This window comes from Pelodiscus sinensis, chromosome 2, assembly GCF_052426305.1.
Source record: "Pelodiscus sinensis isolate ZL-2025 chromosome 2, ASM5242630v1, whole genome shotgun sequence".
NCBI classification, from domain to species: domain Eukaryota; kingdom Metazoa; phylum Chordata; order Testudines; family Trionychidae; genus Pelodiscus; species Pelodiscus sinensis.
Genome location: NC_143053.1, coordinates 250,201,381 through 250,216,647, shown reverse-complemented (window position 1 = coordinate 250,216,647; position 15,267 = coordinate 250,201,381). Strand labels below are relative to the sequence as shown.

General features: G+C 46.2%; 1 protein-coding gene across 3 annotated transcripts in view; it reads left to right on the top strand.

Moving 5' to 3' along the window:
* The window catches only part of OXSR1 (oxidative stress responsive kinase 1), a 136,043-nt gene that overhangs the window by 18,506 nt on the left and 102,270 nt on the right, over positions 1-15,267 (top strand). For all 3 annotated transcript variants that reach the window (XM_075922856.2, XM_089776801.1, XM_089776802.1), the window contains exon 2: positions 9,335-9,447. In XM_075922856.2, the coding sequence (XP_075778971.1) occupies positions 9,335-9,447 (113 nt within the window). The remainder of the gene's footprint in view (positions 1-9,334; positions 9,448-15,267) is intronic.

The following is a 15,267-nucleotide window of genomic DNA, read 5'->3' as shown; positions in this document are numbered from 1 at the left end:
AAAAGAACTGGGCAAGGAATACGTTTTGAAACAACTTCTCTTAGGCTGTGTCTAGACCACACCTCTCTGTCAACAGAGAGAGATGTAGATTAGGCACGTTGAAATGGCTAATGAAGCAGGGATTTAAACAGCTGCATTTCATTAGCATAAACATGGTTGCTGCTTTTTTGAAGTGGAGCTTTTTTAAAAAAAAAGGTAGTCTAGACGCGATCTTTCGAAAAATAAACCCTCTTTAGAAAGATTCTGTAAAGCTAATTTTTTGAGGTTTACAGGATCTTTCTAAAGAGGGTTTATTTTTCGAAAGATCCGCGTCTAGACTGCCGTGTGTGTGTGTGTGTGTGTGTGTGTGTGTGTGTGTGTGTGTGTGTGTGAGAGTGAGAGAGAGAGAGAGAGAGCTCCATTTTGGAAAAAAGCAACAGCCATGTTTATACTAACAAAGCTTGGGATATTTAAATCCCCGCTTCATTAGCAATTTTGACGTGCCTCATCTACATCTCTCTGTCAACAGAGAGGTGTAGTCTAGACAAACCACACAGCCTAATACACTGAGGGTATATTTTGTTTTAGTAACTTTCATTTGTTTTCACTTGGAATAACTTAAATCCTACTTTTTATACTTGGTAATAAATGCGTGTGTTTATTAAGCCCAGTGTAAATAATTTTTACTGTGGGGAAGGGGAGGAGGAGCAACCACTGTGCATATCTTTAATTGATAAAGGGAATAGACTTAAGAGCTTTCTGTGTAAGTTTTACACTGAGTAAAATGGATTTATTTGGGGTTTTGGTCCCTCTTCAGGGTTGTGTTGAGGGCCCTATACCTGAGCCCTCCCACAGCTGAGCTGGTTCAGTGTCTGTGTTACTCTGCTGGAGGGCTATTGCCCCAACTTCTGACTTTTCTGGTGGAGACCTGAGCTTCTGGCCCAGCCAGACAGGTGTGCCCAAGAGGGCAGGTAGACAGCTCAGTGGTGTAATCTGCACACTGGGTGATAGCTCCAAGGTAATCTCTGTAAAGCAACAGTGTCACAGCTACCACCTATTGTACTTCATGTATCCTTTAGTATAGACCAGCTACATAATGTTAATGGCCGGTTACATACAATCCCCTCCACCTCTGAATCATCTGGTTCCACGAGGGAAAGGTTGAGAACTGCTGCTGTAGACTTAGCCCACTCAGATGTTGAGGACAGGTGGAAGAGGAAGAATGGGTGGGAACAGACCACATTTTTCTGGTGAAGTGAATTAACCACTCTCGCTTCCCAGTAATTCATCAATAGACTGCACTCTTTAACTGTAACACACAATACAATGGGACAGGGGAAATGTACCGAGATTGAGCGGTAGCAGCCTGTTGGTGGTTGATGTCTTTGAGGAAAGTGTGACCTCTTGCCAGACGACTAAAAAGGTGGTCTGCTCACTTATAGATTTGGTAAATAAGTTACAGAGCTAGACTGTAATTCCAGTTGTGTAAAATACTGTTTGAGCCCATATTAATGTGGGAATAATGAGAGAGAAAGTATGGTTAAATGAATGTTTACTACATCAAACTATTTTTAGCTGTCCTCCTGGTACTTTATGTATTGAATAAAATCATTGTATTGGGCAGAAACACCCATGCTCTGAACTTAGTGCTTGTTTTGGAATGGAACTGTACACAGAGCTCTAAAGATCATGGATTATTCACTGTCCGCCACTTTATATGCAGTTAAAATATTTCACATATAGTCCATTTGTTATAGTTGTTTGTGAATTCTGCATGTTTTGGTTTTGAGTATTTTTTTGAATACACTGGATTGAGAATGACCTGCTAGTGTGACTAAATACACCCTTTATTCACACAGTCCACACTATTATGTTATACAACAGGGGTGGGCAATAATTTTTGATGGGGGACCACTTGAAGAATTTGGAAAGCGGTCAAGGGCCGCATTCCTCCATAGTAATGGAGGTTGTGCAGGGTCTGGAATGGAGGTTGGGTGCAGAAGGGAGCTTTCAGTATGGGATTGGTGTGCAGGAGAGGGCGTGGGTTTTGGGTGAAGGAGGCAGTTGTGATGTGGGTTAGAGGACAAGGGTGCAGGGGAGGCGATATGGGGGCAGAGGGTTTGGGTTATGTGGAGAAGGGTTGTAGAAGGCGGGAGAGAGAGTTTGGGTTGTGATCTAGGACAGGAAGGGACTGTGATCTGGGGCAGGAGATTGGGTTGGTTGCAAGATCTGGCAGGGGATATGAGGGCAGGAAGAGGGTTTGGGTTATGTGGGGTGGAGGGGGGCAGAGGATTGGGGTGCCATAAGCAGGCTGACTGGGATGCTTACTTGCTTGACTCCCAGTCAGGAGCCTTCATAGGCAGACTCCCTGCTTGCCCTGCCCCTGCACTGGCTACAGGGCCCATGTGGTTTTTGAGCAGCTAGGAGCTATGGGGGGGAGGGTGTTTCACAAGCTGCCTGCTGACAACAGGCAGTTCCCATTGGCTAGAAACTGGCCAATGGGATTGTGCTCCGGAAGGGGACAGCAACTGAAGCCTCCCCTTCTTCACCCCCAGGCTCACAACTGTTTAAACCAAGATCTGCTCAGTGCTACGTGTGGGGCAGGAAGAGAAAATCTGCCTGAGGCTTTGTCCCTGGCAGGGCTAACTAGAAACTAGAGCTCCCACAAGGAGGTGATCTGGGGGAGGAAACTTGCTCCAAGCTTGGGTGGCTAGATTGTAGGTCTTGCTGCTAAAAATGGGTGTCTGACATGGGGTCTGCTTCTGGGGTTTGTCTGAGTGATCCAGAGCTAGGAACAGTTCTCTGCCATTACCCAAGCAACCTAGCAGCACATGGGATTCAGTGGTGGGGATCTCATCCCAAGGGCTGGAGTAGACCACTTCTGCAAAGGGATTGGAGTATTAGCTAGTGTATGTTTGTAATGAACAGCCTCAGAAATTCCCTTCTCTCCTCAAAACTTTGTTTCCTGGTTCAACATATTCAGTAACTTCCCAGCCAGGCAATGTTAGCTCTCCTTTGCCTCCTTCCCTCCATAGCTGTAGTTTGCGGTTTCATTTACTAAATATATTGCATTGCATTAACCTTGATCTATAGCTTCCTCTCCTTGGAGGGGAAGGACAGGAATTTCACAAGTAAATCACATAGCTACAATTCCTGAAATGGCTTTGGGTTTTCAGTACTCTCTAGAGGAGCCTGGAAACCTGTCTTTGTTCAGTCTCAAAGCATGGCATGCTGCTGCTGTTTCCAAAGAGCAGCAATGCTTGTGGCTCATCTTATTGTAGCTTGCCTTAATCCTGGCTTGATACGCCTTTGAAATTTTATTGTTTCTCTATAATTAACTGCTATAGTGGGAGCTGAAAGGAGAAGCAAGAAATATTGGAGTGGGGGTAGGGAGAGAGCAGGTGGTGGCTGAGCTGCATAGAAAGCTGCCTGAGCAGTGAGTGCAGGAGGGAATTATACTTTGAGCCTAGGGATGTTAAATTTAGAGTAATTGACTAATTGAATAGTCAATGCAATTTGTATTGACTGTTCGATTAGTCGATAGGGCACCTCTGCTTTTGAAGTGTAGCAAAGCCCTAGGACTGTTTATGCACTTGAAAGGCAAAAGCACTGTGGGGAGCACAGGGCCAGAGGGGTAGTCCCCTCCTGGTCCTGTGCTCCCCATGGTGTTTCAAAGCAGCAGTGCTGCATGGAGCCCGAGGGGCAGGGGTGTCCCCAGCTGATCCCGGGCTCCATGCAGCACTGCAGCTTTGAAATGCTGCATGCTGCCTGGGGACACCCCAGCTGGCCCCATGCTCCATACGACACTGCCGCAACGAAATACCCCTCCTCTTTCCCTACCCCTTGCTGTCTTTTTGATAGAGGCGGGGGGAGGGGCAGGGTGAAGTGGGACGGAGGTGGAGATTAGTCAGCTCACTTGTCCGGTAAGCATTTGCTTATCGGATAGTTGACTAGTCGTTCACATCACTATCTGAGTCTTCAACTTGGAGGATTCTCTTCCTGGGCCTAGAAAGCTTTTGAGATTTGGATTTTCACTGTCATTCTAATCCTGTTGGACTATGCACTGGACAAACATACAGTGAGAAATGGTCTCTATCCCGAAGAGCTTACTATCCAGTCAGACATGGGCAGGGACAGTGATGTTACGGGGAAAGTTTTGCCTTTGACTAATTGCCACCCAGTGCTTCTGGTAAAGTGACTTAAAGCAGGAAATGCAAATCACAATAGCTTTTTCCTGCTTCTTTATTACATTGGGCTCTGACTTTCATGCTGAAGGACTTGGCTTACTGTAATGTGTTCCAGAATACAATCTGCAGTTCTGTCAGTCTGAGTGAATAGTGTAGAGGGGCTGTGCAGTACCCATAGCGGAAGGTACAGCACAGCAACCAGGTTTACTGAGGCAGTCTGGTTTGTTTTCAATCTTTAGCTGTGACTTCTGTTCTTACTGGAGGACTTAAAATCAAGACAGTTGTATATGTAAGAAAGCAGCAAGAAAATCTTGTCCAGAACTCAGACTTGGTAAAAGAACAGCGAAGGCACAAAAGTTTGTTGCAGCTAAAGGGAGAATGGAAGTTGGAGGAAATGACAATAATGCAGTTTCTTTTCCTTCATTGTCATTCCTGCTGGGCTGCTCTCTTTAGCTTGGAGTCCTTTGAGTTTCTTTGTTTTCATTTTGCTTCACAAGAAGAGCAGAATCCTAAAATATGAAGAATCAGATGTAGCTCCAACAGGCACAACTAAACCTAGGACTTCTGGAACTTAGTGCATGAGCCTCTACTGCTTGAGCTAAAAGCCAGCTAGGTCTCAGCTAAGGCTGTAGTTCACACCCATTTTTTCTCTCTAAGGCTGTCTACACTAGGGAGTTTTATCCCAGGAAAAACTCTGCTGCGTCTAGGGATCACGTCTGTTTTTAGAATCCCTGTAAACCTTGTATTACGAGGAAGAAGAGATGTTCTGAAAAGGGTTTTTTCTGACATTTGGCCCAGTGTAGATGGGCCAAATGTTGGAAAAGCCTCTTCCGAAAAAAGCAGAAAAAGCTATGCAAATTGCGGTTTGCAATTTTTCATAGCTTTTTCCGGAAGAACAGTATAGTGTAGTCATAGCCTAAGTGGGCTAAGTACCACTACATGGGACTGTACACCGCATGCAGAAGGGGTGTGGATTACACAGACTTTAAAAAATAAAATTAGTAAACCTGCCCAAAATTTGCTGGGATAAGAAGCCCATTGAGCCCCTCAGTGAAGATAAAAATTCAGCATGAACGTTACTTGAGTGCAGTACCATGCTGGCATTGTAATCCTGCCCACTTTTAACACAGTTGTTACATTTTCGAAGCATGTCTCACAGCTAATTTTTTATCTTAATTATTGCAGCCACCTCCTGATAGCTCCCTTCCCTCAAATCCCTTCTGCCTCCAGGTCAGCCAAAGCCACAGTGTCATGGTCTCCCTCTCCTGCGTCTCTGAGCATGTCTCCTTTTTCCTGAGTGCCTGCACAGATTCTCCTTGCCCACTCCACCAAGTTCATCCCCTGACTCTATTCCTCAGCTTCATGTTAGAAGCACTGGAAGACCAGGACTCATGCTAAAACAGTTCCCCCTCCCACCTGTGCTCCATCCAGCCCCTCCTGGCAGCTTTCATGTAGTCCTCTGTGCTAGGAACAGTCTGAATTGTTGAATGACCACAAATAAATAATCCTCCTCAAAACTCCTTAGAAATCAGCTGCTACATGATACAGTCCAGCTGTAGTGAGCATAGAAACTTTTGTGTTCTCATTCTTCCTCCCTGAGGCAGTGTGCCATGTAGTGGTACTTAGCCCACTGTAACTAATGATGGCCAGTAGGCAGACTGTGGGTCTGCAATGGGGGTCTTATGCTGCAGCACATTCTGCTGGTCACTCCAAGAGTTACATCTGCCCTTGGCAGGGCACCTTTTGGCCAGTGTTTCACCCATCATTACTCTGTGCACTCACCATGCTCTAGCTCTGCACCTGCATTGCTCCCTGGACTGCAGCATTCGTTTTGGGGCACTTGTCCAGCAGTGCCCACTGCTCAAACTCTCACCCCCTTCTGGGGGTATCAACAGCCCTCAGTCTCACTTGCCACCATGGCCAACTGCAGCCAAGGTCTAGCCCCTCATCTCGGGCAACCTGCAGCCTGCATAGGCTATGCTCCCGTGGGGACTACGTGCAGAAGAGGTGTGGCGGGGGGCAGGCCTGCCCATTACTCTGTGTCCCAGCTCAGGGGCCCTCTGGCCACAGCTTTGTCCTGCCCTCCTTTACTCCCCTCTACTACCTCTCGCTTCTTGGGTGCCTTCCTCATGACTCCTTGGCTCCTGTATCAAGGCCTACAGCCTGGCAGGTATCAGGCTGGAGCCTCTCTAGCTCTTCTGAGCCTTCCCAGCACTGTTCTATCCAAGGTACTTCCTCTCAGGGAACCAGTCCTGCACTCTCCCTGGTTAGGACCCAACTGCTCACTGCTCTGCTGATGAATTCCTTATAAACAGGGATGCCCCAGCAAGCTGCTCTCTGATTGGCTTCCCTAGGAGACCTTTCCTCATTGTCTGGGGCTGCGCACAAGCTCCTTTCAGCCTGCTTTAACCCCTTCTGGCCAGAATGGGGAAGCTGCCCTACTACAGGGTCAAATCGTGACTGCCAGATGCTTTAGAATGGACCCTACAGTCTTTTTATTTACCCATTATTATTCTTATTTGGCTCTTTCATTATTTTCTCTAGAGTCAGGACCTGTCTCTCTATCAACCAAGAAATTTTGGACCTTGCAAAAATTGACTTCCCTGCTCTAAACTCTTAAGGGACTTAGCTGGCAAAATTGACCGATTCTACAGAGTACATGTACCAAATCACATAACGGAAAAAGGGACTCTTGCATCTCACAGTCTGCTAGATACTTGGATAGGATCTGAGTGAAATCATTGTGTTATGTCTGATGTTTTATTTGTTACGTGTTGATTACATCTCTCTCTCAATATCCTTGGGGTTCTGTTCTGAGCTATTCCTTTTTCACGTGTGCTTTTATTTTAAGATTTGTCTCTGGCTTATAAGACCTGCTCTAAGGAAAATATTCATGTTAGTCATTTGTATACAGCTTCAACAGCTTTTGTTTAAAAATTAGACTGTCAACCTCTCTCCTTGTTTTCTTTCTGTACAGCTCATTAAGTAAAATAAATAAAAATAGAGGGAAACAAAGCCAACTGTGCTTGCACAGTGTCACAAAAAGATGGTTTGGATTTTGTAGTATTAAAAATGGAAGCTTCTTGCTCTTCTGTGTGCCGTGAAGCAGCCACGCAAATAGGAAAAATTAACATCTCTCTTATTCCCTACCCGCCAGCCTAATCCAATTTCTTAATGAACATAGATCTCACACTTTTGTCTTGGTGAGTGACAGTGTTGCTAGATAGGGTTTAGAACAGAGACATTAGCTTCAGTTTGTGTCTTTGCCACAAATGCTGCAATGTTGCTTTTTCTTAGATTGGTAGAAATAGCAGTGATCCAGAGATGGGCACCAAAAAACAGTCGGGTGTGTTTGTGCGTCTGGGGGCCTGAGAATGTGGCTTGGTGGAAGAGGCCTTGCAAAAACATTTGGATGACTTAGCTTTGGGAAGGTGGTGTGTATAAATATGTAATGGCAAAGCCTCTGAGGCCTTTTGGAAGTTTTAAATTGGAGATGCCAAGTGTCCTTTGTACCAATATTGATTTTCCTCGGGAGCAGAGATGACATGATGGAAGGCAGTTCATAGCTTCTTGGCCTTCCTCTGCTGGAAGACAACTGCCCCCCACTGCTGGGCAGTAAGCAGCTGCCAACGCTTGCTGCTCCCCTCCTGATTTCCCGCTGTTTCACTGCAGAAAGCAGCAGTAGTGGGAGAAAGATACCCAGTGGTAACCCTGCCTTCACAACCTAGAATCGCCATGAAGAGGGAAAATGGCTGAAAGCTGGAAAAGGGGAAAACCAGTGATGGTTTTAAGGCTAGGAGAAAATGAATTGGCCGGCGAGGTTTTGTGCTACAGGTTGAACCTCCCTGGTCTGGCACCCTCAAGATCTGACTGGTCCTGGATGGGGATGTCATATCTGGCCCCCTTGCCACCCACTCTCCCCAGGCCTGGACCAGCTGCCAGCCTCCTGGCTGACTCCCCCTTGCCATTAGCCATACTGCCCTGTTAGTCCCCCCACCTCCTTCCCTGCTATGCCAGGCAGCCCAGCTCCCTGCATGGTGGGCTCCTGGCTCCGCTGGGCAGCCCCTCTGTGGAACGCTGACTCCTGGCCCTGCTGGGCAGTCCCTTTGGGTTGTGCCTGGGTGCCCAGTTGCAGCCTGGCTGCCCAGTCGGCTAGTTGCTTCCCCCCGTTTCTGCCTCTATCAAATACAGATAGTCCCTGACTTACGCGAGTTACGTACCAAACACTTGGTTGTAACTCGATCTGTTTGTAAGTCGGATCCCATTCATTTAAATGAGACCGCGCTGTTTGTAAGTGCGAATCACATTCGTAACTCGGGGACTGGCTGTAATGCGCTTAATGGGAAGTTGGTCGTAGGACGAATGGTCGTAAATCGAAGTGTTCATAACTCAGGGAACACCTGTAAAGGCAGCAAGGCGGGGGGAAGAAGAGCGGGTACTTCAAAGTGGCAGTGACACTTAAAGGCTGGGCCAGACCCTGGGCTCCACACGGCGCTGCCGCTTTGAAAAGATCCGAGCAGCTCGGGTATCCCCAGGCTTCCCATGGTTTTTCAAAGCGGCAGTGTCATGTGGAGCCCGGGATTAGCTGAGGACTCTATAGCTGATCTTGGGCTTCGTGTGGCACTGCCGCTTCGTAACGCCGCGGGGAGTCCGGCATCAGGTTCCTCGCGGCATTTCAAAGTGACAGCGCCACGTGAGGCCTGGGATCAGCTGGGCACTCCCCAGAAGACCCTGTGCTCCATGCAGTGCTTTTGCCTTTGAAGTGTAGCAACAGCCCTAGGCGGAGGCAACCTATCCACTAATTGAATAGTCAATTACCTGATACTTAACATCCTTACTTTTCACTCATCCAGATAGTCCTGTTGACTTCAGTGTGGCTCTCTGAGGAGTAAGATGTAGCTCACATTTTGCTTGCACAGTTCTGGTATCTCAAAAATCAGCATTATTTCTGTCATGTTAGCCTCATACTTTGATACCTGCATCCTATGTGGCTTGCTGAGCTGGGCAGAGCTTAGTCTGATAGAACTTTGCCGCCTTAAAGGGATTGGGTTCCTCAGGCCTTCGTCTGGCTTTTCAGTTAGCAGTGAGCAGTTTCTCTAATTTCTTTACCTTCCTTGCAGAAGTCCTATAAGAGCAGGTGTTAACAATTTGTTTCTCTTTCCCTCCAGGGAGTGGAGCAACAGCTGTGGTGCAAGCAGCCTATTGTATCCCGAAAAAAGAGAAGGTGGCAATTAAACGGATCAATCTCGAGAAATGTCAGACCAGCATGGATGAACTCCTGGTACACACTTGTATACATTTTGTTTGGGAAAACTCTACTCAATTTAGCATAGTCTGCTGCCCACCTCTCGGGTGTCTTTAAATACAGGCAGTCCCCGAGTTACGTGGATCCGACTTATGTCGGATCCGCAGTTACGAATGGGGATTTCTCACCCCGGAGAACTAGAGCAGCGGGACGCCTGGTCCCGCCGCCCGCCTTCTCTTGGGCGAGAAAAGCTGCTCCCCGTCTCCCTGGTCTGCTGGCAGAGCCAGCAGACCAGGGAGACCGGAGCAAAGCGGCGGAGCACCGGAGGCCGGACCCGTGGCCGCTTCCAGATCAGCTGGAAGCAGCGCGGGTCCTGCCGGGTGCTCCGCCGCTTTGTTCAGCGTCTCCCTGGTCTGCAGACCAGGGAGACGCTGAGCAGAGCGGCGGAGGACCCGGGCTGGACCCGCAGCGCTTTCAGCTGATCTGGAAGCCACGGGTCCGCCCGGGTCCTCTGTGGCTTTGCTCAGCGTCTCCCTGGTCTGCTGGGGGGGGGGGGGGGGGAAACTCAGCTAGTGCCCCCCCAGCAGACCAGGGAGATGTGGAGCAAAGCCGGGGGCCTGTGGTAGAGCAGGTGGGGCACTGCCGGTTGGTCCCGCAGCACTGCTCCTTGGCGCTACTGGACCAACCCGACAGCACCCCAGCTGCTCTGCCCCAGGTGTCCTGATTCAGCTGCTGATCAGTTTCAGCAGCGGCTGAATCAGGATGCCTGGGGCAGAGCAGCTGGGGTGCTGCTGGGTTGGTCCAGTAGCTCCGAGGAGCGGCCGTGCTACTGGACCAAGCCAGCAGCACCCGAGCTGCTCTGCCCCAGGCGTCCCAAAGTCAGCCGCTGCTGAAACTGACCAGCGGCTGACTACAGGAAGCCCGAGGCAGAATTGCTCTGCCCTGGGCTTCCTGGAATCAGCTGCTGATCAGTTTCAGCAGCAGCTGACTTGGGGACGCCTGGTGTTCTTACCTTGAATCTGTATGTAAGTGGAACTGGTGTCCAGATTCAGCGGCTGTTGAAACTGATCAGTTTCAGCAGCGGCTGATGCCAGTTCCGACTTACATACAGATTCAACTTAAGGACAAACCTACAGTCCCTATCTTGTACGTAACCCGGGGACTGCCTGTAGCCTATTTTGGAAAGTTAGGATCAAGAGGATGATGTTCCCCCTTTTTATGGTTGTATGATTCAAAGACATACCCATAAGATTCTCATCTGTTGGAAACAATGTGTGGGTTAGTTGAAGGCCTTAGTTTCTGAGTATTTACTCAAGTAGTCGTTCTGGTTTGTATGGGACTAAATGCATGAGTAAGGACTCTGTATTTGTTTGCAGGCGCTATAATCTGAATCAAAATGAGGAGGGACATACTTACTCTTGCAGGAAATACTATGGGATTCATTACTCACATGTGAATAAATTCCTTCATTTCCCTGGCAGTCCTTCATATCTTCTCATTCTCAACTAGTAGCACTCTTTGTGGCAGCTAGTATCCCTGTAAATAGTAACACCAGCTCTGTACAGGACAGATGTAGCAGTACCATTACATTACTGCCATTACATGCTGGCTTATCAAAAGTCCTTTAATATTTTAACTGCTGATCTCATCAGGAGGCTGTTATGATTCGTGGTTGTTTCCTTTCTGCTGTAGGGCACATGGTGGTGGGCTCGTAATGGTCTCATTTTGCAGCCATGCACATTCCCTTCTGTAACAGCTATATCCACTGCTCTTAGGACATACTTCTCTAACCTAATATCGAAATAAATCAGCCAAATAATGAATCGTCTTTCTTTTTTTGGAGGGATATAACAAATGTTCCCTCTAATCTTTTCCATCTGTGTGGAATAATTTTGTGTACCAATGCATGTGTGAATGTGCACCACCAGTAGAAACAAAAAACCTAGGTGAGGGCACTCTGCTAATCAGCTGGGTGACGTTTTAATTTCTCCTGAGTGGCCGCTCATCTTAGGGAACACTATATATTACTTTAATCCTGGCTAGGATTTCCTTCCTTTTGGGCCCTGACAGCCAGTAATAGTAGCCATACCCATCAGTTTTCTTCATGATGATGCTTTGCTCTGGCAGGCAGTGGGGTTTAGTGACCAGTGGTTAGAATGCAGGATTGGGAGCAAAAACTCCTGGTTTCTGTTTATAGCTCTCACTATACAAATTTGGGCAAAGCTCTTTATATTCTAAGCTCCAGTTGTTATCTTTCAGTGGGCACAATATTTGCCAGAGTCTCAAACGTAAGTCTGTATTGTAGAGAGGAAAACAGGTGATGTACAAGTGCAGTTATGTTTAATATATCTGCAAGTGTTTTAAGCCCGGTCTCTGATCAAATATTTCTAAACACCATCATGGCTCTAGCTAGTCTAGGGATCTGGATCTCTCTTCCCTTCCAGAATCATAACCTTTCGTCTTCACAGCATAACTGGCTACCATTTTCATGTCTTACATGTAGTTTGTGGTCCCCTGTCCTCACTAGTATTTGTAACTGCTTTATCACAAATAAAAACAGAGACAAATAGTGTTTGAATAATTGCCAGTTTCAGCTAAAAGGCTTCTATTCAGAAAGCTCTTCAATGGAGGCCTGGCATTTAATTGTAGATAAAAATGTTCCTAATTACATATCTTAATCTCCAGCTGACCTGTTCTTCAAAATAGCTCCATTTTATCTCATAATGAATAGTACTGCAATGAATTGCAATTTTCTTCTCTCGTGGTGTCTGTTATATAATGTAATTTAGTGCTGACCTCTTCTGCAACCTTGTTTACAGCCTGCTGTGAAGAAATAATGTAAAGTCATGCTTTAGGAGGACGCTGAACCATGGTCAGTTAATCAAAACATACAGTAATTGTGACTGGTTCAATCGCAGAGATCCCCTTAATACTGTCACTTGATGTGCCAAAAATACCACTGAACTCGCCTATCTGCCATTTAGTGGTTCCCCTCCTCCCATCCTGCTGAGCCATAACCTCTGGTCTCCCCCAGTGATGGCACAGAGTTGGAGGACACAGCAGAGAAACACAGATCAGCTCAGTTCTTGGAAGGCTTATTCATGGGGACTTGACAGCACCTAGGTGGACAGTCCCAATGGGATCAGGACTCCAGATAAATCCATCTTATTCTGTATAAAGTTTAAACAGCGCAAGCTCATAACTTGTTTGCCCCCTTAATCAATGAGAGATGCATAGTTGTTGTTTCCTCTGCCTCCCTTCCCCCGTAGCATTTATTACCCTGGATTTATTAATAAACAAAAAGGACTTAAGTGGTTACAAGTGATAACTGACAGATAAAGTTAGTTACTAAGCAAAATAAAACGAAAGACACCAGTTAAGGCAAATACATTAAGAGAACTTGTTTAAATTAATAATTTCTCACCCTAGTTTTTATTTCAGGTTAAATTCTTCTCAGGCCAGGGATGCCATTGGTTAATGGTTCACAATCATGCTGGAAGAGCATAGCAAGTGGAGTTCCACAGGGGTCTGTTTTGGGACAGGTTCTGTTCAATATCTTTATCAACAATATAGACGATGGCATAGAGAGTACGATTATTAAGTTAGCAGACGATACCAAGCTGGGAGGGGTTGTAAGTGCTTTGGAGGAAAGGGTCCTAATTCAAAATGATCTGGACAAGTTAGAGAAATGGCCTCAGGAAAATAGGATGAAGTTTAATAAGGACAAATGCAAAGTGTTCCACTTAGGAAGGAACAATCCATTTCACACATACAGAATGGGAAGCGACTGTCTAGGAAGGAGTATAGCAGAAGGAGATCTAGGGGTTATAGTGGACCACAAACTAAATATGAATCAACAGTGTCACACTGTTGCATTAACAGGAGTGTTGTGAATAAGACACAAGAAGTCATTCTTCTGCTCTACTCTGCACTGATTAGGCCACAGTTGGAGTATTGTCCAGTTCTGGGCACCGCACTTCAAGAAAGATGTGGAAAAATTGGAGACGGTCCAGAGAAGAGCAACAAAAATAATTAAAGGCTTAGAAAACATGATCTATGAGGGAAGATTGAAAGAAATGGGCTTGTTTAGTTTGGAAAAGAGAAGACTGAGAGGGTACATGATAGCGGTTTTCAAGTATCTAAAAGCGTGTTAGGAGCAGAGAGAAAAATTGTTCTCCCTGGCCTCTGATAGGACAGGAAGCAATGGGCTTAAACCTCAGCAGGGGCAGTTTAGATTGGACATTAGGAAAAGCTTCGTAACGCAGGGTGGTTAAACACTGGAATAAATTGCCTATCTCCATCACTGGTGATACTTAAGAGCAGGTTGGTTAGACATATATCAGTGATCTAGACTAGGGGTGGAGAGTCTTTTTTGGGTCAAGGGCCACAGACCCACAGAAAAATCAGTCAAGGGCCACACACAAGTGAGAAGCAAAAACAAAAGAAAAACAAACCCTCGCTGATGTGACCCCCGAATGAGAAGGAGAAAGACACTCCCCACATTTCCCTCACACACCGGGGTGGGGGTGGGGACTCAGGCTGCAAGTTGTTGTGTGCTCCAGCCTTGTGGGGGAGCAGCATTGGGGAGCCCTGGGGGCCAGATCCAGGCAAGCTGGAGGCTGCATCTGGCCCCTGGGCCTGTGGTTCCCCACCCCTGGTCTAGACAGTCTTGGTCCTGCAGTGAGGCTAAGGGACTGGACTTGATAATCTCTCAAGATTCCTTCCAGTTTTAAAATTTTGTCCTTTCTGAGCTGGATCCAGCAGTACTCCTCAACCCCTGGGGTTAATCTTTTTGTTTCCAGGTGTCTTCATGTATTCTTTCTGGGTGCAGAAGAAGTCTATAAAGCCAGCTGAAGACAGTCATTGTTTACTTCCTTTTCCTTATATAGAATTTCCCTGGACCTTTGATTCCATAACACCTCTGTGGAGAAGTACAAAATTCAAGATGGAGTCTAACATGAGGTGACATGGACTCAGGTCTTTGTAGCAAGTCTGATAATATACGTATAATCAATATTCCTAACTTCAGATATAGAAATAGGATGGGCATACAAATAGAAAATACATATTCAGGGGATGGATTTTTTCAGTGATAACATTGCATGAAATATTTTGCATAAAGCATATTGAAGTTGTCATATTCATAAGTATATTTCCATAACTATGGTACAATATCACAGTAATAATCTCTTGGGAAGATACTTGGGATACAAATAGAATTAAAAGGTGCCTTTCTGCACCAGTAAACTGAAAAGTAGGCTCTTGCAGATTACCTAAGACCAGCGATAGAGGATCAGACCATCTAGCCCAGTAGCCTGCCTTCTGACAATGGACTGTGCCATATGCTTCAGTCCTAGTTTCTGACAATTGGAAGCATATGGAACCTAGAGTATGGCGTTGCATCCCTGACTCTCGTGGCTAATAGCCATTGATAGACCTGTCCTCCATAAATGTGTTTCTCTGTTGGACCCTGTTATACTTTGGGCCTTCACCACAACCCCAGCAATGAGTTCCACAGATTGACTGCATTGTGTGAAGATGTTCTCTCTGGAGTTCTAAAGCTTAGGGAATTTAATACATATTTTATTATAATAAAGGTGGTCTGATGGACAGTAATTTGCATATTGCCAGTGAAAACAGCTGTGTTCTTGATGTTCTGCTTCTCAAGTGTGGTGATGTCCGTAATTTTAGTGAGAACAAAAAGATCATGAGATAGGGATATCCCTATTTCTTTTGCAACTGAGAACAATGAATCTCTTACTTTATTCTGAAATTGACATTATTGTAAGAGGTCTCAGTCAGTCATGGCAATGTAATATCGTGTGTGGATGGATCCATTTCTGTTTTAACACAGCA